General features: G+C 35.9%; 1 protein-coding gene across 1 annotated transcript in view; it reads right to left on the reverse strand.

Annotated features, from left to right (window-relative positions):
- Nucleotides 1–17,654, reverse strand: part of STT3B (STT3 oligosaccharyltransferase complex catalytic subunit B) — an 82,770-nt gene that overhangs the window by 14,816 nt on the left and 50,300 nt on the right. The window contains exons 4-9 of the mRNA XM_032459363.1: nucleotides 13,635–13,700; nucleotides 11,934–12,033; nucleotides 4,067–4,165; nucleotides 2,490–2,636; nucleotides 1,769–1,817; nucleotides 210–364 (exon numbers count right to left, since the gene is read on the reverse strand). Of these exons, the coding sequence (XP_032315254.1) occupies nucleotides 210–364; nucleotides 1,769–1,817; nucleotides 2,490–2,636; nucleotides 4,067–4,165; nucleotides 11,934–12,033; nucleotides 13,635–13,700 (616 nt within the window). The remainder of the gene's footprint in view (nucleotides 1–209; nucleotides 365–1,768; nucleotides 1,818–2,489; nucleotides 2,637–4,066; nucleotides 4,166–11,933; nucleotides 12,034–13,634; nucleotides 13,701–17,654) is intronic.

Genomic DNA, 17,654 nt, shown 5'->3' on the forward strand with positions numbered 1-17,654 from the left:
CTGAATGAGAAATTTATATACTAGCCCAAAATTAAAAGTTTAATTAGAGTATATTTAATACAAATTCACTGAATTTTTTGTGGTTAAGCACTTATGGAAATTAAGGATGGGAAGTTTATCTTGATGTATACAAAACAAAACTTTAAAGTGAAGCAATAATCTCATTAACAAAAATAAATAAATCAAAGTATTTACTAACACTCTCTTACCAAATACTCTTTCATCGTTGATGTTTTTAATGCAGAACCACAGGCCTGCTGGGAAGGTACACACGAGAATATGTAGATCAAAGAAGAAAGACACCCAAGTCGTAGGCTGATGCTCAGACACTGATGCGATGATGGGAATGTGTATTTTTGCATACCTGGTATTAAAAAGTTAACGTTATTTAAAATTAAATGATAAAACAGGAACTCCTTTCAGGTGAATACATTTTCTTTGACTGCAGATATGGTTCCTATTCCCTACCCGCTTCTTGCTTAAAAGTATATTCCAGTGTAACCTGCTGTATTGGAAATAAATCTGGTACCTGTTGATCAAACTAAACCAACAGGCCGTTCCTAAAATTGGGAGAACTATCTAAGGCTGGTTATAGAAATGTTGGCTCTGACTTCTAACACAAAAATCTTTGCTCAAATAGGAATCTGTTTTGCAGTTTAACTTAGCTCTTCCTAAGATTGCATAAATGAGTTCCATTACCTTTTGGACTTATTAGTAGCAGAAATACCTTATCCGAAAAGATATATTGCCACAGCACCTTTCTTAACGAGGAGATGGCATACAGGCTGGTGAGGGAAGTGGAAAGGACAGGACAAATTTTTCTGGAAATGCCCTGAGATTCCAAAGTGGTCAAAGTTTGAAAGCAAGAGTAGGTATGAGCGACAAAACATTTAACCCAGGATATTAACCTAATCAGAGTAATTGTCTACACCCAGGGTTTCCCTTAAACTCTCCGGTGATCTGCAGGCTGCTCTCTTGAATTATATATGTAAATGTCAGTGTCAGTCATTCACACATATCTGCTCATGCCCCTAGAAGACCTGGGCAGCAGTCTGTTTGGTATCACATTAAAAGGCAGTCCTGTTCAGTAAGTCGTGGCAGGTTTTCTAATGAGCCCCATGGGGAGTAACAAAGAAGACAGAATAGCAAGGGCAGAGCAGAGAGGTAAATTATCAGCGAACCTCTTCTTATCCTTAGGAAAACATTTTTGGAGATAAGAAGTCTTACTGAACTAGCTGTCTGATTATTTTTACTAAAATTTTTTTATTCATTCATTTTATAATAGCACTCTTAGAAGCCCAACCAATATTCTCTAGTCTATTTTATAGATTAAAAAGATCAAGAAATTTAGATAACATGGTATCAGAAACAAAGTTAAATTTTTCTTCATATCTATGGCAGATAGGTTTATAACACAGCATCTATCCTTAACGATTAAAAATGAAGTATTACTGAGAGATGGAAACTCTGAATACACTGGTAAAAACAAAAATCAATCATTAAAGTGGGACAAACATTGCCTGAAATGTTTTAATAAACAAAATTTTTTTATCTGCCCATGCAGAACAGAAATATGTAACTTAACATATCACACTAAAGGTATATTCCAAACAGGTATAATAACAAAGACAAAATACATTTACTAAACTAGTATGTAGCTAGATACTTCAGAAGTGTTGCACAAGTATTCAGAGATACTGACAATAAAGAACAGGGGAAAAAAGAGTATTTTAAGTAACACGAAGTCAAATAACTTATCGGCGCTTACCCAGTGTCCCACAATGAGTAAAACCTTCCACTCCATGGTGCAATGTAACCTTGGAAGGAAAAATGTAGAGGAAATTAATGCCTTTTCATTGTTTTTGTTTATTTTATTGGCTTTATGTTTACTGTTTATTATGGATAACTTTAAGCCAATACCAAAAGAATTTCAGTTTTCTGTTACAGGTAACAACATATTTCACACAGCTGGCAGTCAGATAAAATAAGGTTAGAGCTCAAATAAAAAAAAATCCATGGACATTACACTTCCAGAGAAATGTAACAAGTTGATAAATAAAACTGTAGAGAGTTTTCCAACTGTCTCTTAAACTTCTATTTTACTAGTCAACTAAAGTGAAGACATTAAGATAGCATTAGAGAATTTTAAAAAGAGAGAGGTGTTCAGTAAGCCAAATTTAGATAAATCACAAAGATGATTTTAAACGTCTTTTACTTCTGTCAAGTAATTCATGATTTTATGAGCAAGGCTGGTACATTAATCTGACAGACGGAATACCTTTAAAAAGAATTTACTGTCAAAAAACCCCCAAAATTTGTAGTGCCATTCGGATTTTAGAACCATTGACTATTATTTTCACAGCTTGTAGAGAATACAACCGCAGTATCTGACCTACCAGGATACGCGGCACAGGTACAAAATGTGTAAAGGAGTTAGCTTCTGCAAGACCTAGCAACAAGCCGCACACCCTACAGGTGGTAACACCTACCTGTGTAAGTCAAGTAGATGACACTGAGGAACACAGCGCCGGCAGCTAGCGAGACTCCCAGGAAGAACAGGGTCTGGAACTCCTGCTTTGTTAAGCGGTCTCTCAGATACTGCAAGAAGGCATAGGCTTGCAGCAGCGCAAAGACGCCTGGTTACAGAGAAGGTTCGCGTAAGTAATCAACAAGGCGCTTTTTCAAGGACGTTGAGAAACGCTAATCTGGAAGGCCGTCTTAGAAGACCCTGCGACGCTCACTCAGAGACTTGTCATCTGACCTGACATTTCCTTTGTCAGATGACAGGTAACCAATTAACACATCTAAAAAATTCTGTTACACATTTTTTTCCCAAAATAACCAGACTCCCCGTATATGGACCGGGGAAGAAACATCTCATTTCAATAACTGGAGACTATTTAGTACATTAAATTCCACCCTTTGTCCCATATTTTAGTAATATGTTTTCTAGGAAAAAAAGAAAATAAAGAAATAACATTAAAAAATAATCCTCAGATTTACTTAAGAACACAAATGACCTGGATCAGAAGACTCCTGATATACGGTTATTGTTTACAGTTGTGGGACAATGAGAACCCTAATTCACTTAGAATACTGCTTTTTCTTTAAGAAAACGTAGTAGTAAGGGTTATTTTTAAAAGTTCATTTTAGAGTGGTTAAATAAGTATTATCAAAGATTTAGAATTTGGGAAATGTAGTAACAGATATGCATAAAGACTCCGGTGACTGTAAATCTACAAAGACACTGTTATACACAATTATATACTAAAAACTGAGTATACATTTCTCTCTCAGATTACTACTTGCTAATTTTATAAAAGTCAAATTAAATATGTAAGTAAAACTATTTCACAGATTTTAAATTGCTATATGGTGTAGGTTCTTAACTTTTTGGGGGGAGGGTGATGGTTCAAGATTTTCACTGAGAATGTGGTGATAAAGGCTACAGAATATCAAAGTTAAATATACCGATTTTTATAAAATGTTACCAACAAAATAACCACCCATGGATTTCCTATATGTCACGGGCCTTGTGTGGAGAATCTCTGATAAAGTTTTATTTGCATATCTCCCTTTATATCTTGTTATTTGGACCCAGATTAATAATGGCAAAGTTCTCTGCTTTAGGGAGAGGAATTACATGACTTTATAATCAATATAAAAGCCATTAATTCCAGTTAGTAGCTACAGACACAATATTTTAGTGAGATGTAAGGAACATAAAAATGAAATGCTCCATCTAAATCTGGTGACATGAGAACTCAGTGTACAGATACACTATTTAATATTTGGTTATACAAAGCAAATGTTTTTTAGTGTTTGCAAAAAGGAGTGTTTTGCCTTTTCACAACAGCAGTGGCTGGGAAGACAGGCACTTTTAGGAACACAGTATCAGAAAGTCTCAATAAACTCCATGATAGTCATATTTTATAGTGGTGATGTTTAGAACCAGTGTGAAAATTAACAACAACAAAACCCCCAAAGAACCCTTCATTTACTTGAAGGCTGGCCAGTCATACATCCATACATTCTTTAGAAGCAAGAAAATAAGTATGTTTCATACCTGCAGCTGCCATGTGTTCACTTGTTCTGATCGGCTGGAATCCCACAAAGGGTATCTGCATGGATAATATTAAGCCCACAATATAGAAAGTGCTATATGCTACAGAGACAAAACAGGAAACAAGGGCAATTTACTACCACCATTAAGTACTCCAAACATAAATATACACACAGCATGTGCTTTTAGCAATGTTTTAGCTAAACTTATTTTAAGAATAGAATCTATTTGAAACATATTTGATGGTTAATCATACATTATAAGCCATGAAATTCTTTCTGCCACTTTCACTACTTTTTTTTTTTAACAAAATATCCAGAGCAGCTTAGGAGACGGGTGTTGTTTTCCTCTCCCCAAAACGGAATCAGGTTTTTTTTTTCAGTCTGTCATTCATAATTATTGATGTGACCCAGGAAGCCATGTAATAAATATATAAATCCAATAAGTAAACACCATTCCTATTGGCATTAATCCAAAGCCTGCATGACCCAATGAATACTTATCATCACATGTAATGGCTGCTATCGTCTCAAAAGCTCTCAAGTCGTCACACCCCTTTCAGTCTCCTAACACTTTCTGTACAGTGCTTAACCAGTTAGGAAAAAAAACCTTATGTCCGTCCACTAAGTTTTCTGTGATTAAAGAACAAAGTACACAGAAGTCAAGCCATAGAACAGGTCAGTCACTGAATTTACTGGGGTCTAATAAAGAAAATTCGCTTGCTCTTGGCATTGAATATACTACAGTATTCTTGACTCACATCAACCTAAATGTACAGGCAAATTGGGGAGGGGTTACAATTTGTATAACAGGTTTGTTTTTGCATTTAGGTGTTCACAGATCACTAACAGACAAGTTGATTATGGAGAAACTACGTGGAATCACTGTAAACAAAAATCATTTTGAAATGAAGTTAAATCTCATCTGAAATAAGTTAATGTGAAAACCATCCCATTTATAAAGCTTATTCACATGACTGTGTGAAGCACAGTCATTACTTAGCTGTTGACACATGAAATGCTCTATGAGGAAAAAGACTGCATGAACACTGTCACCGCAACGCACCCGTGTGTGACACACGGTGCAGCTTCACCCGGCTCTGCTGAGGAAGAGTGCTTATTTGCTTTTAAAAGAAGCCCATCTACAGAAGGTAAATTATGGGCTAATGATTCAACTGTTAAGTCGCCTTCCAGGCTGTCTGATGAGAGATGACCTCCGTATTAGAAAACAGTAAGAAGCACAAGTAAATTTAACAGGAAGGACCAACATATGTGAATAAAGTTTCTGATGACCTCAAGCTAACAGAGACCTGGTTGCTGAGAGAAGGCTGGAGAAGTAACCCATCCAATGACGGACTTTCCAGGCATATTAATGTTGGTATAGAATTACCCTCAATGAGATACTTGAATACAAATACAGTAAAAAGTTAAGTAAATGTAAGTAAGAATTCTATGTCACATATATTTGAACTGTCAACCGATTTCTTTAATGGGTTTTCTAATATCAACACATTTCTTTTACAAACCAGCGTTTATAGGCGCTCAAAGACTTGCAGGGGCAGAATTAGAGAAAAAATGGTAACAAGGTCATTACATGATCTCAAACCACTACTTAACAACAAAGTTGGTTTCCTCACTACGGAATGAGGGATTTGTACGAGATTTGTAGAGCCCCCTCCAATGACAACAAGCTAAGATTCCACAATCAACAGGCCTTTTAGACACCTAGAGCCGAGAAATTAAACCCCAGACAAATACTGAACACACAAAGGCACAATTAGAACGGCCAAGCCTGAGAAAGCCTTATGTCATTTACGTATTTTAATTATAGTTAAGCCTAGTTACGTCCAAACACTCCAGTCACCTCTGAGGCTGGATTTCTTTCCTATAAACACAAATGAACACTGACTGTTGAAACACTGCCACAGAATTTGGATTAGAGGTGAAAAATGGCACACGTTGAACAAATAAGTGAAGTCTCTTTTAAAAACCTGAGGTCAAAGTCACATACAATCATTTTAAAGTAAACAATTTAAGGGCAGGGCAGTTGGTACATTCACAGCGCTGTGCAGCCACTGCCTCTCTGGAGGACTGAGGACTGGAGTCCTCAAACATCTTCATCACCCCCAAAGAAAACCCAACACTCACTCATTAAGCAGTTGTCCCCATTCCCTCTATTCCAGTGCGAGGCAAACAAATCTGCATCTGTCTCCATGGTTTGTTCTTAATTGTAAAGATAATACATTATTTAAAAAAACAAAAACAAAACCAGGAAAGAGTGAAAGTTTCTAGCCTGTTTACTTCCCATTAAGTCATATTTTCCAGAAATAATCACGTGGAGGCAGTGTGGACAAACACACATACATGGTGGGTACCCACATCATATTCCATCACTTGCTCGGAAGCTCAATGAAGCTTCCCTCTCAGGAATTTGCTCAAGTTCATTTCCAGGCATATTCAAAATGAGAAGATTATTCTTGAAGAAGAATATTCTCATTTCAGTAGTTTTATGCAATTTTGCTGAGACATTTATGGTCATTAGTAAAGAAGAAAACACTTTATACATAAGTAGATGTGCAAAAGTTCAAGTTAATATAAAGAGTGATGGAAATGAGTTTAAGAAAAAGAAATTCAATCTCAGGAGACACAAAAAAGGTCAGGTGGGACTTTGATTTTTAAACATTACTTTGTAAATACAGGTTACTGTCAAACATAGCTGAACAAACAGACAAGTTCTCAACAATATTTTACCTAAGAATATTCCTCTATCCAAATAAACCTCATTTATACCTACTAATATGGACCAATGACATGAAAGCTGATAAATGTGACATACGCAATAATCCAAAGATAACTCTTTTCTCTTAAGAGGACTAGATTCGCACCTCCCCTGTTTTGATCGCTGATACTGAGATGTTTACACGAGGGATAGTAGCTCTTCTCTCACGGTACTCTCTACACACAGATGAACCTTTACACAGGTAAAAAGAAATGACAGGCTCAAAACAGAGTCACTTGGTGCTAAAATCAGGACTTAATGCCTAACCCGAACTGCAGCTAACCCCCCCCCAACCCTGGAATGTAGTCCTAACCCGTCTGTGTGGAATTTTTTGGCCAGCACCAATGAGCTAATTCTTTCTATCCCCACCCCAAGAAAGACACGGTAATCTGCCACACAGATCCTCTCCACCCCCAACAGGTAGGTAACCTAAGTCTGAAATTCTATTTAAGAACTCCTTGTCTCGCCTTTAAGAGCCTCTCCCCTTGTCCAGCCCTCTGGGCTCCTTTCTACTTGCTAGATGCGATGCCCCCCCCAATTCATGAATCGTTAATAAAGCCAATTAGACATTTAAAAGTTTACACCGCTGAATTTTGTTTTTTAACACTATTACATTCAGGATCGCCTGCCAAGTAATACAAAACGTAAAATATCACAGATCCATCTTGCTTAATACTGCCCTTCTCCCTGAGCCTGTAACATTAGATACACATCTCCATACCTCAACTTAAGTCCCATTTACAAACCCATGCTTTAAAACACAGAAAAGAGGTAGATATGCTTGAGCATTAAGAAATAGTGAAGTAACTCTCAGTTCTTAAAAATAAACACAATCTCCACTGCAAAGTGGAAACATGTTTTTCTCCAGTCTCTGTACCATAGCATCTCTTTAATTAATTCATTCAAATATTAAGTTTTTTGTCTATTATGGTCAAGACATGCTAAAAATATAAAATCTTATTAAGATCAGTCCTGTCCTCTAAGAGTTGGATACCTAATTGAGAAAACCAGAGATGTACACACATAACCACAATACAAGGAAGCAAGTACCTGTGACACTGGTGGAAAAGCCCTGCTCCATGGGAAGTCAGAGGGAGAGAGTTCCCCTTGCTGACGAGAGCACCGAGGGGGCGGTCGGCACCACCTGCACAGTCCCTCACGTTCCCAGGAGACCTCAACAACACGAACACGTATCACTCATTCTCCACCAATTCTTCCTACGAACGCTCGATGAAACTTGACCAAACTACTCCCACATCTCTTACAACCTTCTACCCATCCACATTAACTGACTTTTCCTACCTTTTAAACCAGAAGAAGAAAGCTTTCCACCAAAGTAGTGAGCTCTGAGAAAGTGGACAACACCAACAATGTTGTAAATCACTTATTACATCATGAAAACGTTACCACACTGCCATCCTGTGGAAGTACAGTTACTGGCACTCACTACTGCACCTCTCACTTCCCATGTGACAGAATTCCCCAAAAATTACCATTAGGAAGTCATACACAAGGTCTGTTGTTCTGTTTGATTATTGTCTGAGTACTCTCCAGGAGTGGAACCTAAACGTCTCACTCTTACTTATTTTCCCTCCACCAAGGGTAAGGGGTGGGACCAGACTGATACAGAGAAGAAATAAACCACTGTCATTGACTTAAGGTGCACAGATCAACTGTTCTATAAAATAAAACGTCTGATTTGAGTTCCATAGAAATTTTGTTTTCAAGGAGCTTCTGCTGTTCCCCAAGCTAACCTTTAAGTACCTTCTCTGTTCCTGACAAAGTATCATAATTTATGCTGACGGGACCCTTCGTGCTTTTCAATGACTGCTGTACTTCCTTCTACTTACATAAGGTTAGAAAAAGTTGTGTGAGTATCATATTTCCGTTAACTGTGATCCACTTTAGGATTTCTAAGCTGCTGTTTGCTTTATCTCCCGGTTCATATTCCTTTGCCAACCCCTTTCTCTCTCAGCCAAAATAGTACTCAGCATAGTAAGAAAATACTTTAAATTCAATTTTGCTTTATTATTAATAAATATGATTAAAGGCATGTAAGACTGTTGAAGCCTTTGATTAATAAAGATACGTTACCATTTGATTACTGTGAACCTTGGTAAGTAAGCAGGGTGAAAAATAGTAAGAAACTTACATGAATTAAAGCTTATAACCCCCTCCCCCAAAACAAACAAAGAAAAACCTCAAGGATTCTTCTTGACCAGTAGAGAGAAAATAGAATGACTAACTTAACAGATATGCATAATGAGAAAAAGAATTTTTATTCTTCAAGGACGCTGCTCATTATAAACTACGTAGGGAATTTTGCTCATCATAAACTATGCAGAGAATTTTATAAGCTCTATTTGTAAAAGCAGCAAGAAGTGACTTTTCAAAACACTTGAGTGGAGAGACACTTAATTGCAACTTTTAAAAATAGCAAACATATTTCATACTGATACCTAAAATGAAATCAAGGATAGTATCGCAGAAAGAAACAACAGAGAAATATAATTTAAAAGTATTAGATGGTGCTCCTTGGTAACTAAACAGAAACAAGGAGGGTGGGGTGGACAATCTGTACACTACAAAATTATATAGGATATTTACTGATCTGCCTGCATACACATCCACAGCATCCCTAACCCGTTTTATTTTTCTACTCTCTGAAAAGGTCTAATAGTTCTTATTTTCTCAAAAGCCAACCAAAGTAGTATTAACTGTACGCTTTTCTAAAGTGACGAGACAGATCTACTCACCAACTGCAAGTCTTCCCTCTATGGTCAACTTCCTAGATCTTAGTGCTAACACTCAAGGAGCTGGTCACTGTTCATGTTTTAAATTTTAGGAAGAAAATACTCCCATTTGACCTCTTTAACAGTGGATTTATCCAGTCACTTGTGACTCTCCTTTAGTTCTTCTTCTGCCTGATTCAGGGGCATTTCACAAAAGTCTATCCTTCAATCTTCTCCCTAACATCTTCCGGACCCCAAATTTTTAAAATTAAACAAAGAAACTCTTAGTTCCTCCCCATAATCAATTAACTTAAAATTTTTTTTCCCCTTGTAACAGTTTCAAAACAAAAAGCCAAGAGCTACTGTTTAATCTGTCATCTTCTTTTCTGGATCCCAATGATTATTTACAGTGTTTTCAGGTTAAAGAGGCTGCTGTATTTCAACAGTAAGGGATCTGTTTATGTGGCAGGCATACAAGTTACAGTAACTTTTTGCATCATGGGCTATGGAGCCAAAACATCTAAGTTCAGGCATCAGCTCTATTATTAGCTACACGATCTTGAGCAGATTATGTCTTCTCTTGTTTCCTCATCCCTAACATGAGGGTAGTAACACTATCTATCCTCACAGTGTGATTATGAAGATTAAATGAGTTAAAATACAAGAAGTTAGGAGAGTTTGTGGTGTATATGAACTTGATGTATACATACGTGCTATTTCAGTGGTGATTGTTATAAAGTATGCTGAAATGGCTATAAGTGTAATTTATATACTACAAATTTTTGGTTTTAATTGATATAATCAACACTGAAAACATCTGCCCTTTTAAAATGCACCACTGAATTTATTTATTTTTATTAAATTCACAAAGTTGTGGATAGCACTATCACCTCTAATTCCAGAACATTTCCTCACCCCCAAAAGGAACCCTACACTCATTAACAGTCCCTCTACTCCCCAAACCCCTGGCGATCATTAAATCTGCCTTTTGTCTCCTATCTGCTTGCTGCCTTTATGGATTTGCCTGCTCTGGATATTTCATACAGAAAGAATCCTACAACATATGTCCTTCTATGTCTGGCATAATGTTTTCAAGGCTCACGATACAGTATGCATCAGAACTTCCTTCCTTTTTATTGCTGAATAATGCTCCACTGTGTGCACATACCACACTTCATCCACTCGTCAGCTGATGGACATCGGGCTGTCTTCACTTTCTGGCTATTATGAATAGTGAATGCAGCTGTTAACGTAAGTTTTTGTGTAAATATACATTTTCGATTCTCTAGAGTACGTAACTAGGAGTCTAATTGTAGGTCATGTGGTAACTCTATGATTCAAGTTTTTGAGGAACTGCCAAACTACTGTTTTTTAATCAAGTAAATAAGCTTCGTGTCTTTCTGTTACTGCTTTCCAACAACATTATTATAATGGAATTGTATTACTTTACTAAAATACTGATTTCAGATCACAACTTCTCTCTGATTAATTGAACCTATAAAAGCTCCGTCTCTAGCATGGAAAATGAGCTCTAACATTTGAGACACCACCTATTGTTAAGCATCTTACTCAAAAGATGTGTTTTAAAACTTGTAGAGCAAATTAAAATTTTGCAGAGAGAAGACTCAGTCTATGCTGTGATCTGAACGTCTGCATCTCCCTCAAATTCATACTGTAGAAAACCTAATGCCCTAGGAAATGGTATTAGGAGGAGGCCTTCGGGCGGCGATGAGGTAACGAGGGCTTCAGGCATCAGCATCCTTTTAAAACAGGCCCCAGAGAGCTTGCTCATCCCTTCCACCATGTGGGGATAAAGAAGGTACCAGCTATGAACCAGGAAAGGTGCCCACATAAGAATGTGACCATTCTGGTGCCTTGATCTTGGACTTTCTAGCCTCCAAAACTGTGAGAAAATACATTTCTGTCGTTTATAAACTACTCAGTCTGTGGGGTTTTATTATACTAGCCCAAATGGAGTAAAGACAATCTGTTGTATATTATACAGAAAGAACTTTCAAAAGTTTATTAAACCATAAAGAATGCTCCATCTCTGACATTAAGATGAATCTGAATAACGCGTATATGTGAATGTCCATTCCCCTAAATTTAAAGAAAAAATGGTTGACAAATCTACACTAATTTCTACAAATGAAACAAAAAAAACTCGTCAAAGGAAAGTTGCTAACAACTTAGGTAAAAACGCCTGACCCTTCTTATTAATACAAAATGCAAAATAAATGTAAAATTATTTTCACCTCCTCAAGGGTAGTACTGGCCAAAACAGAAACGTCTGTTCAATGAAAAGAACGTATATGAAACACCTCTTAGAAGCTGACAAATATCAAAATCAAACCACTTACCTATATAGACTCTCTTGCTGTATCTCTGCATTAGTAACAACACAAATACATGTAGTGGAATAAGGTTGATAATAAACACATAACCACCCCAAGCGGAGACCTATGAGTAAAGAAATTCTAAGTTAAATCATTTACATATTTGCTTTTTAAAATAGGTTAAGTTTTTTTCATGTTAATCTAAACATAATAAACAAATATAAACACTAGGATTATTTTGTGCAATTCTGAGAGATACCTAAAAATGGATTTATATAACCTGCAAATAACCTATTCCCTTATTTTTATTGATAATTAAAATTAATACAATCCCATAAATCCTATATGCTTTTCTACATTCACTGGAGAAATGGTCAAATTAAACTTATCAAGAACATTGAGAACATTATAATTTGTGAATTGGCAATGAAAAGACTGTCATGGAGATACACACTTTAAGAATATACATCACAAATTTTTAAAAGAAAAAAAAGCTTTTACTCCCCCCATTTTTGATGATAAACACATTGCAAGAAACTTCACTGAGAATAAGAACAATGGATATTAGCATCCGTCAACTCCACTAAAAGGAATACTCAGATGATCTGGATATGCCTCGAGAGCCTCAAAATAAAAGGTGTTATTTAAGGTATAAATTACTTCCTACCAATGGATTACAAATCAAGATCCCACTTTAACGTTTAGCCTGTATCACAAAGTTGTAATTCTATTATCAGAAAATCAGGTATGTTCTAGTCTGAGTCAATAAAGACTCTAAAGATTATGTTTATTCCAAACCAATAGAATTTACCAATAGAATTTATTACTTTTTAAGTACACTCAGTAATACACAAAAGGTCTGTCAAGACCAAAGTTCTTCCATGTGCTCTAATAACTAAAAGCTTTAAAGAACCATGTGTGCCAACAGTCACCTTAGGAGACTGTGTGCTAACACACGTATTCTAACAATGCTGCCCCTGTCTAAAATATCTCAGAACCACTTATAAGAAAGTGTCTTCAGTTTACAATTCACGTAAGAACATCAGTTTTACTGCTTCAGTAACATGCTATTTTTCACCAAAAACATTACTCTGAACTTCAGGCCTAACTGGAGGACTTCTGGTTCTTCCCAAAATTTAGGTCTAAACTTGAAAGAGAAGGGTTTGCTGTTACTGCGTACAACTGCACAGCATGTGCCCTAACCTTCAACTGCTTTAAAAGGGGCACGGATCATCTGGATGCACAAATCCCATGATGTCTGTTTAAAAAGCAAAACACAGTTACCTAAGCTTATCATTAATTTTCAGCACAAGACTACTAAAAAGGCTGTGCTGTGGAAAAGAAATGCAGGAGATTCAAGAGGTAACACTGGACCCCGATCTTAAGTAATCTGTTTAAAAATTACGTAAGTTGTTTACAGGTTAACCTAGAGAACGTGACCATTATTTGGGAAGAGCTGTCATTTGAAAATTTTTTGTTTCACTTGCTGCAAATATTCTATTTGAGGGGTTGAGTATAGCCCTCCCCACTAAAGCAAAGTCCATACAAGGAAAGGGAGGGGCAGTAATTAAAGAATACGTTTCACAAAAGTTAAGCTGGTGAAGACGGCAGGAGAAAGGGAGTGGAGAAGCAGCCCAGGCTGAGAAGGGAATGACGGGGAGCAGGAGTCGGTCCAGCTGCCACACACCTGTTAGACCTCAGGGGGCTTCAAATAGGAAATCTTACCATATAGAAATATGACAAGCAGCAGCACATCGTCCAAAACACTGACCCAGTTTTTACAGATTTTACCTAAAAAACAAACAAGCATCTGATATAATAAAAATGTTTATAAATGTTCTTGCTGAATGAAAAAATGGTAAATGTTTAGTAAACTTGTATTACAAAAAGTGAAGATTATTTAAAAAAAAAGTTCTGAGGTTACACAGATTTTTGAATCCACTTAATACACACATTTATAACCCTGAAGAGTACCCAGGCATTTTAGGAACAGCTCTTTTTTTGTAGTTGTGTAGTCTTTAGTAAAACGAATCATCTCAAAAGGAACACATTATATTTTTCCATTTGTTGTATTTTCTATCTTAAAATGATTAATATCAACAAGTTGAGATTTTTAAGAATCAATGTGTTCAGTTAATCGACATTTTTATATAACTGGTTTACTTAGACATAACGCTTTAATCTGCAGCTTTTCTTCATTTGAATGTGATCATCTATAACTCATATATAATTCTGAGTATCCATTTTTGAAAATTTATAATCATCTAGAAATTTTCAGATACCACGATCAATATTGTCAATAAATTTATATTCTTAAAATAATTTCTAGAAGACCTAATGATATATCAGTAAAACTCTCAATTATTCTGAACTGGAAAGACAATTTGCAGTAAGTGAAGGTTCAGAAAGTTGACAAATCTCTATTGTCTTAAAAAACTAATCAAGAAATAATTCCCAATATGTTCGTCTGTAAAAGCAAAATATATTAGCGTCTTCAGAAAACAGAATTTAAAATTTTAGAAACAGAAGCTCTAAATACTTATGCCAAGAGCAAAGGGTCATGTTTAAGATGAATCCAGTGAGTGTACTAAAGAAATGACAGACGTAAATCCCATTACAAGCAATTCTGTATTACGAGAGTTACCTCCATGTACTGATAGGAAATTCAAACTTAACAGTATTTTATAGAGCTTATTTCATGGAATTCTTTACTTTTAAAATGGGCTTCTATTAGCACACTAAAACAAACACAGGTGACACCCACCACTTAAGAGATGTATGAGACTGACTTCTATTAGACTATGAAAGACTGCTTTGCATGCAATATTTTAGTATACATGTATGACAAAATACACTCTGCTCTCCTCCCCGAAACCACGCTGATTTTGAAAGAAGGGCTAAGGTTTACCTGTGGTAAAATAACAAGGGGGGTCCTATTCTTAAGTGTGAATAGGGAAGGGAGTTTATTAAAATATTGAAAAATTTAAAAGTGAGATTCCAAGGCAGTAATCATTTTACAACTTTATTCATAATTATAAAAGCCACCAAACTGTACACTTCAAAAGGGTGAATTTTATGATATGCAAATTATTTTTCAAAAAAGTTTGTGCAGTGCAGCTAAAATAGTGCTTGAGGGTAACCTATACCTTTATGTGCTTGTATTAGAAGAGATGATCTCAAATGACTAACTTAATAATCTAGAAAAATCAAAGTAGAAACTGAGAGAAATAAATGAAGACCTAAATAATGAAAAGACAGACCACATTCATGGATCAGAAGACTTCATATTAAGATAACAACTCTACCCAAACTGTCTATAGATTTAAGGTACTTCTCATAAAAATCTCAGCTGGCTTGGGTAGATGTTGATAAGCCAATTCTAAAATTTACATGAAGCAAAGGATTAAGAAGAGCCAAAGTAATTCCAAAAAAGAGAACAAGTTAAATCACCCATGCTTCCTGATTTCAAGACAACATGGTGTACTGTCTAAGGACATACACAGAGATCTCAATAAAACAGAAGAATGCCAAAACAGACCCACACGTCTAGCAACCTATTCTGACAAGGCTGCCAAGTTGAGTAATTCAGCAGAGAAAGGAGAGTCATTTCAACAATGATTTTCGAACAATGGGACATCAACATTCCCGTAAAAGAGAACCTCAGCCCTTTCCTTGTACCACAGACCACAATCAACGTGAAATGGATAACATACCTTAATGCAAAATCTGAATTTTCTAAAATTTCTAGAAGTAAACACATGAGAAAATGTGACTTTGGAGTAGGCAAAGATTTCTTGGATGACACACCAAAAGAAAGATTCGTAAAAGAAAAACATGATAAATTGGACTTCATCAAAATTAAAAATTTCTTAGATATTGTTAAAATAATTAAAAGACAAGCCACAGACTGGGAGAGAATGTAAAATATCTGACAAAGGACTTACTTCCAGAATATACAGTGAACTCATAATTCAGTAATAAAAAACCAAACCACCAAACCAAAACACGGGCAAAAGGTTTCAACAGACATTTCACCACAGAAGAGTAGCTTCAGGATATAAGCACACAAAAAGATAATCAAAACTACTCACTAAAGAAAAGCAAGTTAAAACCACGAGAGACTTCTATATACCTATTAGAATGGCTAAATTTTAAAAACATGAACAAACTATGTGCTAGTGATACAACAAAGTAAATAAATGCAACTCTTCCTACTTTGGTGGAGGGAATGCAAAACGACAATCACTTTGGAAAACCATTTGGCAGCTTTTTATAAAATTAAACATGTACTTGTTATAAAGGCAGCAACCCCATGCCTAGGCATTTATGCAGGAGGAAGACTAATGTACATCCATATGAAGAACTGCAAGCACATATTTATAGCCTCTTTACTTGTAATTGCCAAAAGCCAGAAAACAAAGTATAGAACATCCATACAACAGAATTAATCAGCAGGAACATGTAACCACCTACTAAAACATGTGACAACACAGATGACTCTCAAAAATAATATACTAAGTGAAGTCAAGTCAGACACAAAGGGTCACCCCATACTACCTGTTTCTATAATATGGTTTTCTGGAAAAGAAACATCCAAAGATATAAAGACAGAAAGCAGATCTGTGGTTGCCAGTAAAATGAGTTAAGGAGAGGACTGACTACAAAGGCACAGAAGAAAAAAAAAAACTACAGGAGGCAACATGGTAATAAACATTGTTGTAAGTACTATTTTATCTGCATTAGCTCTGTTTTTGGTGCTGGTAACAACAGAAGCAATAAAAAACATGCATTCATCACTTTCTGTGTTCCTACAATGTTCTATACCTTTACAAGCATTAACTTACTTAAACCATATGAGGTAAGCACTATTATGACTTCTGTTTTACAGTTGATGAAATAGATATGGGGGAGGTTTATACAATCCCTAGTGATAGAGCCGGAATTCAAAGAGGAAAAAGATTCAAGAAAAACAGAACAGAGAAACAAACTAATATTTGAAACTATAATCATAGACAACTTTCCAGAAATAAAAAATGTCAGTCAACATGTTCGAAGAGGTCACTATTACCAGAAGGGTCAACTTGGGGACATACCTAGGAAATTTATTAGACTTTGATCTATAGGGAAAAAACTCACTATTACTTCAGAAAAAAAGCTCACATTTCTTATGAAACACATTAAATTAGGTTCTTGACAGTAACAAGCAAATAAAATGATGGTAGTACAACAACGTCAAGAATTCAAATAAAGAACAAATGACCTAGACCTTTTTATCTAGCCAAACTCTCAAGTATGAGGCTACAGAAAGATTTAAACATGCAAGAACTTGAGGAGTATTGTACTCATGTGCCTTTCTTGAGGGGTCTATTAGAGAAACACCTTCATCCAACTAAGAAATGTGTATAAAAATAGATAAATAACAATATATAAAATACTACATACTAACATAAAATATAAAAATGTTACATACTTAAATAACATGTATCACATGTTAATCAACAGAAGCCATGTATGAAAAACCCACAGCAAATGTATTCAGTGGTGGAAGATGGAAGTTCTTCCTCAACAGTCAGGAACAAGGCAAGGACGCCCACTTTCACTACCTCTGTTCAACACAGTACTTGAAGTTCTAGCCAGAGCCAACTGAGTAAGAATAAAAGGCATCCAAATTGGAAAGGAAGCAGCAAAATCACCACTGCTTGCAGGTACGATATCATACGTAGAAAGGCCTAGATTCCACACACA

The sequence above is a fragment of the Camelus ferus genome, chromosome 17 (assembly GCF_009834535.1).
Source record: "Camelus ferus isolate YT-003-E chromosome 17, BCGSAC_Cfer_1.0, whole genome shotgun sequence".
In the NCBI taxonomy this organism is placed as follows: Eukaryota; Metazoa; Chordata; class Mammalia; order Artiodactyla; family Camelidae; genus Camelus; species Camelus ferus.